The 16734-nt window shown below is 45.5% G+C and overlaps 1 protein-coding gene across 4 annotated transcripts in view; it reads left to right on the top strand.

Annotated features, from left to right (window-relative positions):
* Positions 1-16734, top strand: part of garnl3 (GTPase activating Rap/RanGAP domain-like 3) — a 139285-nt gene that overhangs the window by 83698 nt on the left and 38853 nt on the right. For all 4 annotated transcript variants that reach the window (XM_031891238.1, XM_031891237.1, XM_031891236.1 and 1 more), the window contains 2 exons: positions 5344-5418; positions 14718-14817. In XM_031891238.1, the coding sequence (XP_031747098.1) occupies positions 5344-5418; positions 14718-14817 (175 nt within the window). The remainder of the gene's footprint in view (positions 1-5343; positions 5419-14717; positions 14818-16734) is intronic.

Below are 16734 nucleotides of genomic sequence, written 5' to 3'. Positions count from 1 at the left end.
GTATGGGGGTACAGCTTATTGTGTGCCCAGAACATTCCCTCTCTGTATATTTGTATTTATACATATGGGAGGGAGGTGCCATAGTGTTTCCCTTAGACAGTACAGTATGGGGGTACAGCTTATTGTGTGCCCAGAACATTCCTTCTCTGTATATTTGTATTTATACATATGGGTAGGGGGTGCCATAGTGTTTCCCTTAGACAGTACAGTATGGGGGTACAACTTATTGTGTGCCCAGAACATTCCTTCTCTGTATATTTGTATTTATACATATGGGAGAGACCTGTAATACAGACAGGATCTTGCTTTGTGCAGACATATATATCCGACACAGACTGGCCCCTGTGTTAAGACATGGTGCATCTGTGCGCCCAGGGATAAAGCCCCTCCTTTACTGTATAGAGATAATTGCCTTCCCTGCACTGGCTGGCTGCTAATTGTCCCTGGGATATGCAGCGAGAGCCTCTAGCTGTGGGTTAAACCATGCCAAGCGCGGGGAGAGTATTGGATCCCGAGACTGTGATAATTCTCTAAGGTGAATTCACAGCATGTTCCATCCGCCTTTCACTTAGCAGCTCTGCGCCCTGATTCCTGCCCCAGCCCTTTTACAATTTAAAGGGAAACTATCCCCCCAGAATGAATACGTAACCAACAGACAGTTTATATAATGTTAAGAAACCTATTAAAGAATCTCCCCAAACTGGAATATATATATCAGTAAATATTGCCCTTTTACATCCTTTCCCTTGAGCCGCCATTTAGTGATGGGCTGTGTGCTCCCTCAGAGATCAGCTGATAGGAAGTGATGCAGCTCTAACTGTAACAGGAAGTAGTGTGGGAGCAAAAGGCAGAACTCTGCCCATTCATTGGCTGATGGGGCCTAGCATGTATGTGTGCCTTGGCTTGTTTGTGTGCACTGTGACTCCTATGATCCCAGGGGGCGGCCCTTAGTACTTAAAATGGCAGTTTTCTATTTAGGATTACCCAATGGCACATACAGGTATCTGGAAACCCATTATCCAGAAGGATCGAAATTATAGAAAGGCCACCTCCCATTGACTCAATTTTAATCAAATAATTCATGTTTTTAACAAATGATTTTCTTTATCTTTGTTATAATAAAACAGTACCAGTACTTGATCCCAACTAAGATATAATTACCCCTTATTGGGGCAGAACAGCCCTATTGGGTTTATTTAATGGTTAAATGATTCCCTTTTCTCTGTAATAATAAAACAGTACCTGTACTTGATCCCAACTAAGATATAATTACCCCTTATTGGGGCAGAACAGCCCTATTGGGTTTATTTAATGGTTAAATGATTCCCTTTTCTCTGTAATAATAAAACAGTACCTGTACTTGATCCCAACTAAGATATAATTACCCCTTATTGGGGGCAGAACAGCCCTATTGGGTTTATTTAATGGTTAAATGATTCCCTTTTCTCTGTAATAATAAAACAGTACCTGTACTTGATCCCAACTAAGATATAATTACCCCTTATTGGGGCAGAACAGCCCTATTGGGTTTATTTAATGGTTAAATTATTTTTTAGTAGACTTATGGTACAAAGATGCAAATTACCGAAAGACCCCCTATCCTGAAAACCCCAGGTCCAGAGCATTCTGGATAACAGGTTCCATATCTCTACTACTAAAAAAAGTATATTTCAATGAAAATGGTTAATTTAGATGAAGCAGGGTTTTACATATGACTTTGTTTATGCAATATACTGTATTTGTATAGAGACCTACATTGTTTGGGGTATAGTTTTCTTTTAAGTGGTACAGGATTCCTTAGTGACATTTAATATCTTTATCATTTACAGTAGGGGGTACATTATCCCTTATAATACATGAGTGATACTCAGAGTTCCCTGTATAACTCAGCCTGCAGCCTTGTGCCTTTATATGGGCACAGAACCCCTCAGTGACTGCTAATATCCTTATCATTTACAGTAGGGGGTACATTATCCCTTATAATACATGAGTGATACTCAGAGTTCCCTGTATAACTCAGCCTGCAGCCTTGTGCCTTTATATGGGCACAGAACCCCTCAGTGACTGCTAATATCCTTATCATTTACAGTAGGGGGTACATTATCCCTTATAATACATGAGTGATACTCAGAGTTCCCTGTATAACTCAGCCTGCAGCCTTGTGCCTTTATATGGGCACAGAACCCCTCAGTGACTGCTAATATCCTTATCATTTACAGTAGGGGGTACATTATCCCTTATAATACATGAGTGATACTCAGAGTTCCCTGTATAACTCAGCCTGCAGCCTTGTGCCTTTATATGGGGGGCACAGAACCCCTCAGTGACTGCTAATATCCTTATCATTTCCAGTAGGGGGTACATTATCCCTTATAATACATGAGTGATACTCAGAGTTCCCTGTATAACTCAGCCTGCAGCCTTGTGCCTTTATATGGGCACAGAACCCCTCAGTGACTGCTAATATCCTTATCATTTACAGTAGGGGGTACAGTATCCCTTATAATACATGAGTGATACTCAGAGTTCCCTGTATAACTCAGCCTGCAGCCTTGTGCCTTTATATGGGGGGCACAGAACCCCTCAGTGACTGCTAATATCCTTATCACTTACAGTAGGGGGTACATTATCCCTTATAATACATGAGTGATACTCAGAGTTCCCTGTATAACTCAGCCTGCAGCCTTGTGCCTTTATATGGGGGGCACAGAACCCCTCAGTGACTGCTAATATCCTTATCATTTACAGTAGGGGGTACATTATCCCTTATAATACATGAGTGATACTCAGAGTTCCCTGTATAACTCAGCCTGCAGCCTTGTGCCTTTATATGGGCACAGAACCCCTCAGTGACTGCTAATATCCTTATCATTTACAGTAGGGGGTACATTATCCCTTATAATACATGAGTGATACTCAGAGTTCCCTGTATAACTCAGCCTGCAGCCTTGTGCCTTTATATGGGGGGCACAGAACCCCTCAGTGACTGCTAATATCCTTATCATTTACAGTAGGGGGTACATTATCCCTTATAATACATGAGTGATACTCAGAGTTCCCTGTATAACTCAGCCTGCAGCCTTGTGCCTTTATATGGGGGGCACAGAACCCCTCAGTGACTGCTAATATCCTTATCATTTACAGTAGGGGGTACATTATCCCTTATAATACATGAGTGATACTCAGAGTTCCCTGTATAACTCAGCCTGCAGCCTTGTGCCTTTATATGGGCACAGAACCCCTCAGTGACTGCTAATATCCTTATCATTTCCAGTAGGGGGTACATTATCCCTTATAATACATGAGTGATACTCAGAGTTCCCTGTATAACTCAGCCTGCAGCCTTGTGCCTTTATATGGGGGGCACAGAACCCCTCAGTGACTGCTAATATCCTTATCATTTACAGTAGGGGGTACATTATCCCTTATAATACATGAGTGAGACTGAGAGGGGGAATAACGGCAGATAGTTATGATGATCAGGGGATAACCCCCAGGCTGGAGTAGCTGTACGGGGCTCCATTCCAGAAGACTAGGAGGCTGGGTACATGGGAGGGGTGGGCTGAGCAGGCTCCTCGCTGTGTAATTAGGGACTAATGTCGTTAGTCGGGATGCCTAATTGTATTAAGGATTTTGCCCGCACAGAATATAAGCCAGACGCGCTTGCATGCCATTTCAAGTGCTGATGGGTAAAAAAATCAAATGCGTAAAGGGAAAGTTTGCCTTCGTATCCTGTAGACCCAATCAATCTAAGCCACGATATGATTGGACCAGTAATCCCAGCAACCTGGGGACATAAATGTGAAATAAAAGGTTTCCCATAATCCTATTCTCCCAGCACAATATACAGCTGCTTGCCACGGGAAGCAGTACAGCAGCCCTATACATTAATAGCCCAGTCTCATCTATCAGCCGTAGATCCCACATCATTAGATATCCTTAGAAGCAAAACAGGGACCCGGATAGAATCCTCCATTCAAAGTGCCCCTTTAGCGCCCACACAGAGCCGGTTCTCTGCCTACTTAGCGTTGTGCCAACTGGGTCACTCCATCCTTAATGACTGCTGTTATTTCTCCCCCTCTTCCTTTCTCACGGGGAAACCGCATTCTCCACCATCGCTCGGGCTCTTATCTGGCAGCGGTGATTGGCAGGATTAGTTCCGAAGGAGCCCTTGGCCGGGTTTGTAAAGCCCTTTTGTATCGCGGCACGTTATTAATGCGGTTTCTGAACCAACGCCAGATCTCACCGCTTTATGACTTTTTTGGAAGCGCAAAAACCCAAAGTCTCTTGGCGCCCTGACAAATCTACATTTAGATCTGTATTTCTGTGCCGAGCGAAATGCGGCGGGTAAAGTGTGTTTCACAAAGATTTCTTGTTTGTTTATTAAAATCACAATTTCTATTGGTATACTTCTATTTATACATATGGGTGGGAGCTGCCATATTATTTTCCTTACACAGTATAAAAGGAGAGTACAGCTTGTTGTGTGCCCAGAACATTCCTTCTCTGTATATTTGTATTTATACATATGGGAGGGAGGTGCCATAGTGTTTCCCTTAGACAGTACAGTATGGGGGTACAGCTTATTGTGTGCCCAGAACATTCCTTCTCTGTATATTTGTATTTATACTTATGGGAGGGAGGTGCCATAGTGTTTCCCTTAGACAGTACAGTATGGGGGTACAGCTTATTGTGTGCCCAGAACATTCCTTCTCTGTATATTTGTATTTATACATATAGGTAGGGGGTGCCATAGTGTTTCCCTTAGACAGTACAGTATGGGGGTACAGCTTATTGTGTGCCCAGAACATTCCTTCTCTGTATATTTGTATTTATACATATGGAGGGGTGCCATAGGTTCCTTAGACAGTACAGTATGGGGACGCTTATTGTGTGCCCAGAACATTCCTTCTCTGTATATTGTATTTACATATGGGGGGGTGCCATTTTACAGTACAGTATGGGGGTACAGCTTATTGTGTGCCCAGAACATTCCTTCTCTGTATATTTGTATTTATACATATGGGAGGGAGGTGCCATAGTGTTTCCCTTAGACAGTACAGTATGGGGGTACAGCTTATTGTGTGCCCAGAACATTCCTTCTCTGTATATTTGTATTTATACATATGGGTAGGGGGTGCCATAGTGTTTCCCTTAGACAGTACAGTATGGGGGGTACAGCTTATTGTGTGCCCAGAACATTCCTTCTCTGTATATTTGTATTTATACATATGGGTAGGGGGTGCCATAGTGCCATAACAGTACAGCTTGTTATGAATTGTATATTTGTATTTGTGTATGGGACTGATTCACTCAACCATTTTTCGCTTTTTATTGTTTCAGCTCATATCCAGTGATGCAGATGGAGCCATACAGAGGGCTGGAAGATTTCGAGTGGAGAATGGCTCCTCAGACGAGGTAAAGTCATTACAGTAATTCATTATATGCAAAATATTTTTCCAAAAATGGCTTTTATGTTGTAGGCCAAACTGCAACCTGTCTAACAATTCTGTTGTCTACAGTAAACATTTACACTTGTAAGTGATAAGGATATTAGCAGTCACTGAGGGGTTCTGTGCCCCCCATATAAAGGCACAAGGCTGCAGGCTGAGTTATACAGGGAACTCTGAGTATCACTCATGTATTATAAGGGATACTGTACCCCCTACTGTAAATGATAAGGATATTAGCAGTCACTGAGGGGTTCTGTGCCCATATAAAGGCACAAGGCTGCAGGCTGAGTTATACAGGGAACTCTGAGTATCACTCATGTATTATAAGGGATAATGTACCCCCTACTGTAAATGATAAGGATATTAGCAGTCACTGAGGGGTTCTGTGCCCCCCATATAAAGGCACAAGGCTGCAGGCTGAGTTATACAGGGAACTCTGAGTATCACTCATGTATTATAAGGGATAATGTACCCCCTACTGTAAATGATAAGGATATTAGCAGTCACTGAGGGGTTCTGTGCCCATATAAAGGCACAAGGCTGCAGGCTGAGTTATACAGGGAACTCTGAGTATCACTCATGTATTATAAGGGATAATGTACCCCCTACTGTAAATGATAAGGATATTAGCAGTCACTGAGGGGTTCTGTGCCCCCCATATAAAGGCACAAGGCTGCAGGCTGAGTTATACAGGGAACTCTGAGTATCACTCATGTATTATAAGGGATAATGTACCCCCTACTGTAAATGATAAGGATATTAGCAGTCACTGAGGGGTTCTGTGCCCCCCATATAAAGGCACAAGGCTGCAGGCTGAGTTATACAGGGAACTCTGAGTATCACTCATGTATTATAAGGGATAATGTACCCCCTACTGTAAATGATAAGGATATTAGCAGTCACTGAGGGGTTCTGTGCCCATATAAAGGCACAAGGCTGCAGGCTGAGTTATACAGGGAACTCTGAGTATCACTCATGTATTATAAGGGATAATGTACCCCCTACTGTAAATGATAAGGATATTAGCAGTCACTGAGGGGTTCTGTGCCCATATAAAGGCACAAGGCTGCAGGCTGAGTTATACAGGGAACTCTGAGTATCACTCATGTATTATAAGGGATAATGTACCCCCTACTGTAAATGATAAGGATATTAGCAGTCACTGAGGGGTTCTGTGCCCCCCATATAAAGGCACAAGGCTGCAGGCTGAGTTATACAGGGAACTCTGAGTATCACTCATGTATTATAAGGGATAATGTACCCCCTACTGTAAATGATAAGGATATTAGCAGTCACTGAGGGGTTCTGTGCCCATATAAAGGCACAAGGCTGCAGGCTGAGTTATACAGGGAACTCTGAGTATCACTCATGTATTATAAGGGATAATGTACCCCCTACTGTAAATGATAAGGATATTAGCAGTCACTGAGGGGTTCTGTGCCCATATAAAGGCACAAGGCTGCAGGCTGGGATAATGTAATGAGGATATTACAGTAATTATAATGATTTTTACGGTTTTCACATGTATAAAAATATATTTTGCAAGGTTATTCATGGCTGCCCTGTATTATAATAATGTATAATATACAAATAACATTATATTTTATGGGTATTTCCCCTGATATCCCTGCCCTCCCATCTCGGCCATACACCATTTCACTTACAGAGGTTTAACGTGGGACAAGGAGGATTAAAACACGACAGAGCCAGGGCCTGGTGCACCATGGGAAATCCTGCAGTGAGCAGCAAATGTTTAATTAAGCCCCTTGGCTTAAGCCGTCGGTAGGGTTTTAAGGGGCCGAGTCTCTGTTGATGCTAAAAGATTGCGACTGGGTATCACCATAAAGACTCACATCACCATACAGTAAAAAAAAGGGGGTTAAATATGGCTGCCATTGATACAATGTATCTATTATTTGTCATGTAACCTTGCGAGCCCTATTTTGACTCTAATGGCCGCCCCCGTGGCTATGCAGTAGCCTATTTACATAGGCCATAGTAGGATTTTATAGGAAATATACCCGTTTATACCCGTGCTGGGTAACTTTGCATTATATATAAATGCATACAAACCCCTTTGGTGGATTGTTGTTACTGGCCCTTTAAAGGAACCTACAGCACGGTACTAGGCAATATCCTAAGAGCATCCTGCCCCCCCCCGCCCCCCAGCTGCTGCACTCAGTATATACCAACAGAGCCGGCAGCATTAAATCCCCCTGAATGGCTGATGAGTTCCTTAATGCAGCAATAGAAGCGCCAGGCTGGGGCTATGAATATGAAACAAGCATTACTTTACAGCGGGGAGAAGGTCAGGGGTGTCAGGCAGATAAATCACTTCTCCAGCGAGCAGTCTCCCTGCATCACACAATGGATGTTTCACCAGCACTTTGCTGGGTTTCTTGATTTTTTTTGGCATTTTGGACATGACAGTTGCTGCAGTAATGCGCGGTTGGGCGCTCAGTGTTTGTAAGGGGGGGGGGACACTTTCCCGTAGAAATTCCTAAAGCAATGTCGTTTTCTCTCTTCATTATAATTCTTTAATGTAAATAGTAGGGCGTTTATGGTGGTACCATGCAGGGCAGCAGTGCTAAGATAGGAAGTATGGGAGATAACAAGAACGATGGTAACAGAGAGAGAATGGCAAGTAGGCAGTATGGGAGACAGCAAGGAAACATGGAGATGGGTGAATAGACTGGAGGTAGGAAGGATGGGAGACAAATAGCAGGGAAAGAGTGAAGGACAAATAGCTGGTAGGAAGTAAGGGAGATAGCAAGGAGAGATGGTGACAGAAGGACAAATGGGAGGTAGGAAGTATGGGAGATAGCAAGGAGAGATGTGACTCAATGATGAATGGCGAGTAGGAAATATGGTAGATAGAAAGAGAACATGGCAAAAGAAGGACAAATGGTGGGTAGGAAGTACAGGAGATAGCAAGGAGAGATGGTGACAGAAGGACAAATGGTGAGTAGAAAGTATGGGAGATAGCAAGGAGAGATGGTGACAGAAGAACAAATGACGGGTAGGAAGTATGGGAGATAGCAAGGAGAGATGGTGACAGAAGGACAAATGGTGAGTAGAATGTATGGGAGATAGCAAGGAGAGATGGTGACAGAAGGACAAATGGTGAGTAGAAAGTATGGGAGATAGCAAGGAGAGATGGTGACAGAAGAACAAATGACGGGTTGGAAGTATGGGAGATAGCAAGGAGAGATGGTGACAGAAGGACAAATGGTGGGTAGGAAGTATGGGAGATAGCAAGGAGAGATGGTGACAGAAGGACAAATGGTGAGTAGGAAGTATGGGAGATAGCAAGGAGAGATGGTGACAGAAGGACAAATGGTGGGTAGGAAGTATGGGAGATAGCAAGGAGAGATGGTGACAGAAGGACAAATGGTGGGTAGGAAGTATGGGAGATAGCAAGGAGAGATGGTGACAGAAGGACAAATGGTGGGTAGGAAGTATGGGAGATAGCAAGGAGAGATGGTGACAGAAGAACAAATGACGGGTTGGAAGTATGGGAGATAGCAAGGAGAGATGGTGACAGAAGGACAAATGGTGAGTAGGAAGTATGGGAGATAGCAAGGAGAGATGGTGACAGAAGGACAAATGGTGAGTAGAAAGTATGGGAGATAGCAAGGAGAGATGGTGACAGAAGAACAAATGACGGGTAGGAAGTATGGGAGATAGCAAGGAGAGATGGTGACAGAAGGACAAAGGGCGGGTAGGAAGTATGGGAGATAGCAAGGAGAGATGGTGACAGAAGGACAAATGGGAATAGAAAGTAGAGGAGATAGCAAGGAGAGATGGTGACAGAAGGACAAATGGTGAGTACAAAGTACAGGAGATAGCAAGGAGAGATGGTGACATAAGGACAAATGGTGAGTAGAAAGTATGGGAGATAGCAAGGAGAGATGGTGACAGAAGAACAAATGACGGGTAGGAAGTATGGGAGATAGCAAAGAGAGATGGTGACAGAAGGACAAATGGTGAGTAGAATGTACAGGAGATAGCAAGGAGAGATGGTGACAGAAGAACAAATGGTGAGTAGAAAGTATGGGAGATAGCAAGGAGAGATGGTGACAGAAGAACAAATGACAGGTAGGAAGTATGGGAGATAGCAAGGAGAGATGGTGACAGAAGGACAAATGGGAGGTAGGAAGTATGGGAGACAGCAAGGAAAGATGTGACTCAAGGATGAATGGCGAGTAGGAAATATGGTAGATAGCAAGAGAACATGGCAAAAGAAGGACAAATGGTGGGTAGGAAGTGTGGGAGATAGCAAGGAGAGATGGTGACAGAAGGACAAATGGCGAGTAGGAAGTATGAAAGATAGAAAGGAAAGATGGTGACAGAAGGAGAAATGAGAATAGAAAGTATGGGAGATAGCAAGGAGAGATGGTGACAGAAGGACAAATGGTGGGTAGGAAGTATGGGAGATAGCAAGGAGAGATGGTGACAGAAGGACAAATGGTGAGTAGAAATTACAGGAGATAGCAAGGAGAGATGGTGACAGAAGGACAAATGGTGGGTAGGAAGTATGGGAGATAGCAAGGAGAGATGGTGACAGAAGGACAAATGGTGGGTAGGAAGTATGGGAGATAGCAAGGAGAGATGGTGACAGAAGGACAAATGGTGAGTAGAAAGTATGGGAGATAGCAAGGAGAGATGGTGACAGAAGGACAAATGGTGGGTAGGAAGTATGGGAGATAGCAAGGACAGATGGTGACAGAAGGAGAAATGAGAATAGTAAGTATGGGAGATAGCAAGGAGAGATGGTGACAGAAGGACAAATGGTGAGTAGGAAGTATGGGAGATAGCAAGGACAGATGGTGACAGAAGGACAAATGGCGGGTAGGAAGTATGGGAGACAGCAAGGAGAGATGGTGACAGAAGGACAAATGGCGGGTAGGAAGTATAGGAGATAGCAAGGAGAGATGGTGACAGAAGGACAAATGGCGAGTAGGAAGTATGGGAGATAGCAAGGAGAGATGGTGACAGAAGGACAAATGGTGGGTAGGAAGTATGGGAGACAGCAAGGAGAGATGGTGACAGAAGGACAAATGGCGGGTAGGAAGTATGGGAGATAGCAAGGAGAGATGGTGACAGAAGGACAAATGGTGAGTAGGAAGTATGGGAGACAGCAAGGAGAGATGGTGACAGAAGGACAAATGGCGGGTAGGAAGTATGGGAGACAGCAAGGAGAGATGGTGACAGAAGGACAAATGGTGGGTAGGAAGTATGGGAGATAGCAAGGAGAGATGGTGACAGAAGGACAAATGGCGAGTAGGAAGTATGGGAGATAGCAAGGAGAGATGGTGACAGAAGGAGAAATGAGAATAGAAAGTATGGGAAATAGCAAGGAGAGATGGTGACAGAAGGACAAATGGTGAGTAGGAAGTATGGGAGATAGCAAGGAGAGATGGTGACAGAAGGACAAATGTTGGGTAGGAAGTATGGGAGACAGCAAGGAGAGATGGTGACAGAAGGACAAATGGCGGGTAGGAAGTAGGGGAGATAGCAAGGAGAGATGGTGACAGAAGGACAAATGGCAAGTAGGAAGTATGGGAGATAGCAAGGAGAGATGGTGACAGAAGGACAAATGGCGGGTAGGAAGTATAGGAGATAGCAAGGAGAGATGGTGACAGAAGGACAAATGGCGAGTAGGAAGTATGGGAGATAGCAAGGAGAGATGGTGACAGAAGGACAAATGGTGGGTAGGAAGTATGGGAGACAGCAAGGAGAGATGGTGACAGAAGGACAAATGGCGGGTAGGAAGTATGGGAGACAGCAAGGAGAGATGGTGACAGAAGGACAAATGGTGGGTAGGAAGTATGGGAGATAGCAAGGAGAGATGGTGACAGAAGGACAAATGGTGAGTAGAAAGTATGGGAGATAGCAAGGAGAGATGGTGACAGAAGGACAAATGGTGGGTAGGAAGTATGGGAGATAGCAAGGACAGATGGTGACAGAAGGAGAAATGAGAATAGTAAGTATGGGAGATAGCAAGGAGAGATGGTGAGAGAAGGACAAATGGTGAGTAGGAAGTATGGGAGATAGCAAGGACAGATGGTGACAGAAGGACAAATGGCGGGTAGGAAGTATGGGAGATAGCAAGGAGAGATGGTGAGAGAAGGACAAATGGTGAGTAGGAAGTATAGGAGATAGCAAGGAGAGATGGTGACAGAAGGACAAATGGCGAGTAGGAAGTATGGGAGATAGCAAGGAGAGATGGTGACAGAAGGACAAATGGTGGGTAGGAAGTATGGGAGACAGCAAGGAGAGATGGTGACAGAAGGACAAATGGCGGGTAGGAAGTATGGGAGACAGCAAGGAGAGATGGTGACAGAAGGACAAATGGTGGGTAGGAAGTATGGGAGATAGCAAGGAGAGATGGTGACAGAAGGACAAATGGCGAGTAGGAAGTATGGGAGATAGCAAGGAGAGATGGTGACAGAAGGAGAAATGAGAATAGAAAGTATGGGAAATAGCAAGGAGAGATGGTGACAGAAGGACAAATGGTGAGTAGGAAGTATGGGAGATAGCAAGGAGAGATGGTGACAGAAGGACAAATGTCGGGTAGGAAGTATGGGAGACAGCAAGGAGAGATGGTGACAGAAGGACAAATGGCGGGTAGGAAGTAGGGGAGATAGCAAGGAGAGATGGTGACAGAAGGACAAATGGCAAGTAGGAAGTATGGGAGATAGCAAGGAGAGATGGTGACAGAAGGACAAATGGCGGGTAGGAAGTATGGGAGATAGCAAGGAGAGATGGTGACAGAAGGACAAATGGCGGGTAGGAAGTATGGGAGATAGCAAGGAGAGATGGTGACAGATGGACAAATGTTGAGTAGGAAGTATAGGAGATAGCAAGGAGAGATGGTGACAGAAGAACAAATGGTGGGTAGGAAGTATGGGAGATAGAAAAGAGAGATGGCGACAGAAGAACAAATGGTGGGTAGGAAGTATGGGAGATAGCAAGGAGAGATGGTGACAGAAGAACAAATGGTGAGTAGGAAGTATGGGAGATAGCAAGGAGAGATGGTGACAGAAGGACAAATGGTGAGTAGGAAGTATGGGAGATAGCAAGGAGAGATGGTGACAGAAGGACAAATGTCGGGTAGGAAGTATGGGAGACAGCAAGGAGAGATGGTGACAGAAGGACAAATGGCGGGTAGGAAGTAGGGGAGATAGCAAGGAGAGATGGTGACAGAAGGACAAATGGCAAGTAGGAAGTATGGGAGATAGCAAGGAGAGATGGTGACAGAAGGACAAATGGTGAGTAGGAAGTATGGGAGATAGCAAGGACAGATGGCGACAGAAGGACAAATGGCGGGTAGGAAGTATGGGAGACAGCAAGGAGAGATGGTGACAGAAGGACAAATGGCGGGTAGGAAGTATAGGAGATAGCAAGGAGAGATGGTGACAGAAGGACAAATGGCGAGTAGGAAGTATGGGAGATAGCAAGGAGAGATGGTGACAGAAGGACAAATGGCGGGTAGGAAGTATGGGAGACAGCAAGGAGAGATGGTGACAGAAGGACAAATGGTGGGTAGGAAGTATGGGAGATAGCAAGGAGAGATGGTGACAGAAGGACAAATGGCGAGTAGGAAGTATGGGAGATAGCAAGGAGAGATGGTGACAGAAGGAGAAATGAGAATAGAAAGTATGGGAAATAGCAAGGAGAGATGGTGACAGAAGGACAAATGGTGAGTAGGAAGTATGGGAGATAGCAAGGAGAGATGGTGACAGAAGGACAAATGTCGGGTAGGAAGTATGGGAGACAGCAAGGAGAGATGGTGACAGAAGGACAAATGGCGGGTAGGAAGTAGGGGAGATAGCAAGGAGAGATGGTGACAGAAGGACAAATGGCAAGTAGGAAGTATGGGAGATAGCAAGGAGAGATGGTGACAGAAGGACAAATGGCGGGTAGGAAGTATGGGAGATAGCAAGGAGAGATGGTGACAGATGGACAAATGTTGAGTAGGAAGTATAGGAGATAGCAAGGAGAGATGGTGACAGAAGAACAAATGGTGGGTAGGAAGTATGGGAGATAGAAAAGAGAGATGGTGACAGAAGAACAAATGGTGGGTAGGAAGTATGGGAGATAGCAAGGAGAGATGGTGACAGAAGAACAAATGGTGAGTAGGAAGTATGGGAGATAGCAAGGAGAGATGGTGACAGAAGGACAAATGGTGGGTAGGAAGTATGGGAGATAGCAAGGAGAGATGGTGACAGAAGAACAAATGGTGAGTAGGAAGTATGGGAGATAGCAAGGAGAGATGGTGACAGAAGAACAAATGGTGAGTAGGAAGTATGGGAGATAGCAAGGAGAGATGGTGACAGAAGGACAAATGGTGGGTAGGAAGTATGGGAGATAGCAAGGAGAGATGGTGACAGAAGGACAAATGGTGGGTAGGAAGTATGGGAGATAGCAAGGAGAGATGGTGACAGAAGGACAAATGGTGGGTAGGAAGTATGGGAGATAGCAAGGAGAGATGGTGACAGAAGGACAAATGGTGGGTAGGAAGTATGGGAGATAGCAAGGAGAGATGGTGACAGAAGGACAAATGGTGGGTAGGAAGTATGGGAGATAGCAAGGAGAGATGGTGACAGAAGGACAAATGGTGAGTAGGAAGTATGGGAGATAGTAAGGAATAATGGTGACAGGACATCTTTCCTTGTCATCTCCCATATTGTGGACAGAGGAAGGGGCCCCACTAGTCTTCCTTTGATGCCCTTTGTACACCTTTATATATACCCAATGAGGCCAAGATTACAGCACAAATAGGGCATAAATTGTAGGTTCTTTTACTTTCAAGAATCTTGTTTCGTCTTTATAGTCCTATTAAAGGGTAAATATACTGGGGGGGTTATTTTCAAGCTAACTGTGAGATTAATCTCTTAGATATACAAATAAGAACTAATAAAGTCTAAATTATAAATAAAGCTCAAGGTGCAAATCGCCATGTTTTTTTACCTACAATGCAGCATCCACCCCCCCCCCCTAGAATTCCCATGTAGGGAACAGGCTGCAGTTCTCATAGTTGCCTTCACTTTATATGGTGGCGCTGTTGCCTTGCAGTGCTACTGTTGCCTTGCAGTGCTACTGTTGCCATGCAGTTTGTGATAATGCTGTTACCTAATGATAGGGCTGTTGCCATGCAGTGGTGCTGTTGCTAGGCGATGACACCGTCAGTTTGCACAGTTACTGTTGCTATGTGGGGCTATTTGCTTGACGATAACCCCGCTGTTTGTCCTTTCCCAGAGTACGGACTATACGCCAGGTACTTGGAGAAGAACAGATGTTCATTTGGAAAACCCAGAGTATCACACCAGATGGTACTTCAAATATTTTCTAGGAAAAGGTGATTATATGTTTATACAGACCCCAAACACACGACAACATCCAGCGGGAGATTTCATTATTCCTTATTAAACCCAACCCACGCACACACTCTCCCGCAGCTTCTCATCCTTCTACTCACATGCTCTTTTTGTGTTCTTCTTAAGGGGGCAGTTACTAGGCACCATCTCTCCCTACTATACCTGCTATCCCACAACCCCAGTCCCTTCCCAGAGGCTATTATCCCCCCACTGCTACTATAGGCACCATCTCTCCCTACTATACCTGCTATCCCACAGCCCCAGTCCCTTCCCAGAGGCTATTATCCCCCCACTGCTACTATAGGCACCATCTCTCCCTACTATACCTGCTATCCCACAACCCCAGTCCCTTCCCAGAGGCTATTATCCCCCCACTGCTACTATAGGCACCATCTCTCCCTACTATACCTGCTATCCCACAGCCCCAGTCCCTTCCCAGAGGCTATTATCCCCCCACTGCTACTATAGGCACCATCTCTCCCTACTATAACCTGCTATCCCACAGCCCCAGTCCCTTCCCAGAGGCTATTATCCCCCCACTGCTACTATAGGCACCATCTCTCCCTACTATACCTGCTATCCCACAGCCCCAGTCCCTTCCCAGAGGCTATTATCCCCCCACTGCTACTATAGGCACCATCTCTCCCTACTATACCTGCTATCCCACAGCCCCAGTCCCTTCCCAGAGGCTATTATCCCCCACTGCTACTATAGGCACCATCTCTCCCTACTATACCTGCTATCCCACAGCCCCAGTCCCTTCCCAGAGGCTATTATCCCCCACTGCTACTATAGGCACCATCTCTCCCTACTATACCTGCTATCCCACAGCCCCAGTCCCTTCCCAGAGGCTATTATCCCCCCACTGCTACTATAGGCACCATCTCTCCCTACTATACCTGCTATCCCACAGCCCCAGTCCCTTCCCAGAGGCTATTATCCCCCCACTGCTACTATAGGCACCATCTCTCCCTACTATACCTGCTATCCCACAGCCCCAGTCCCTTCCCAGAGGCTATTATCCCCACACTGTTACTATAGGCACCATCTCTCCCTACTATACCTGCTATCCCACAGCCCCAGTCCCCTTCCCAGAGGCTATTATCCCCCACTGCTACTATAGGCACCATCTCTCCCTACTATACCTGCTATCCCACAGCCCCAGTCCCTTCCCAGAGGCTATTATCCCACTGCTACTATAGGCACCATCTCTCCCTACTATACCTGCTATCCCACAGCCCCAGTCCCTTCCCAGAGGCTATTATCCCCCCACTGCTACTATAGGCACCATCTCTCCCTACTATACCTGCTATCCCACAGCCCCAGTCCCTTCCCAGAGGCTATTATCCCCCCACTGCTACTATAGGCACCATCTCTCCCTACTATACCTGCTATCCCACAGCCCCAGTCCCTTCCCAGAGGCTATTATCCCACTGCTACTATAGGCACCATCTCTCCCTACTATACCTGCTATCCCACAGCCCCAGTCCCTTCCCAGAGGCTATTATCCCCCCACTGCTACTATAGGCCCCATCCCTCCCTACTATACCAGCTATCCCACAGCCCCAGTCCCTTCCCAGAGGCTATTATCCCCACTGCTACTATAGGCACCATCTCTCCCTACTATACCTGCTATCCCACAGCCCCAGTCCCTTCCCAGAGGCTATTATCCCCCACTGCTACTATAGGCACCATCTCTCCCTACTATACCTGCTATCCCACAGCCCCAGTCTCTTCCCAGAGGCTATTATCCCCCCACTGCTACTATAGGCACCATCTCTCCCTACTATACCTGCTATCCCACAGCCCCAGTCCCTTCCCAGAGGCTATTATCCCCCCACTGCTACTATAGGCGCCATCTCTCCCTACTATACCTGCTATCCCTCAGCCCCAGTCCC

This window comes from Xenopus tropicalis, chromosome 8 (genome assembly GCF_000004195.4).
Source record: "Xenopus tropicalis strain Nigerian chromosome 8, UCB_Xtro_10.0, whole genome shotgun sequence".
Taxonomy (NCBI): Eukaryota; Metazoa; Chordata; class Amphibia; order Anura; family Pipidae; genus Xenopus; species Xenopus tropicalis.
This window is presented reverse-complemented; position numbering and strand designations above follow the sequence as displayed.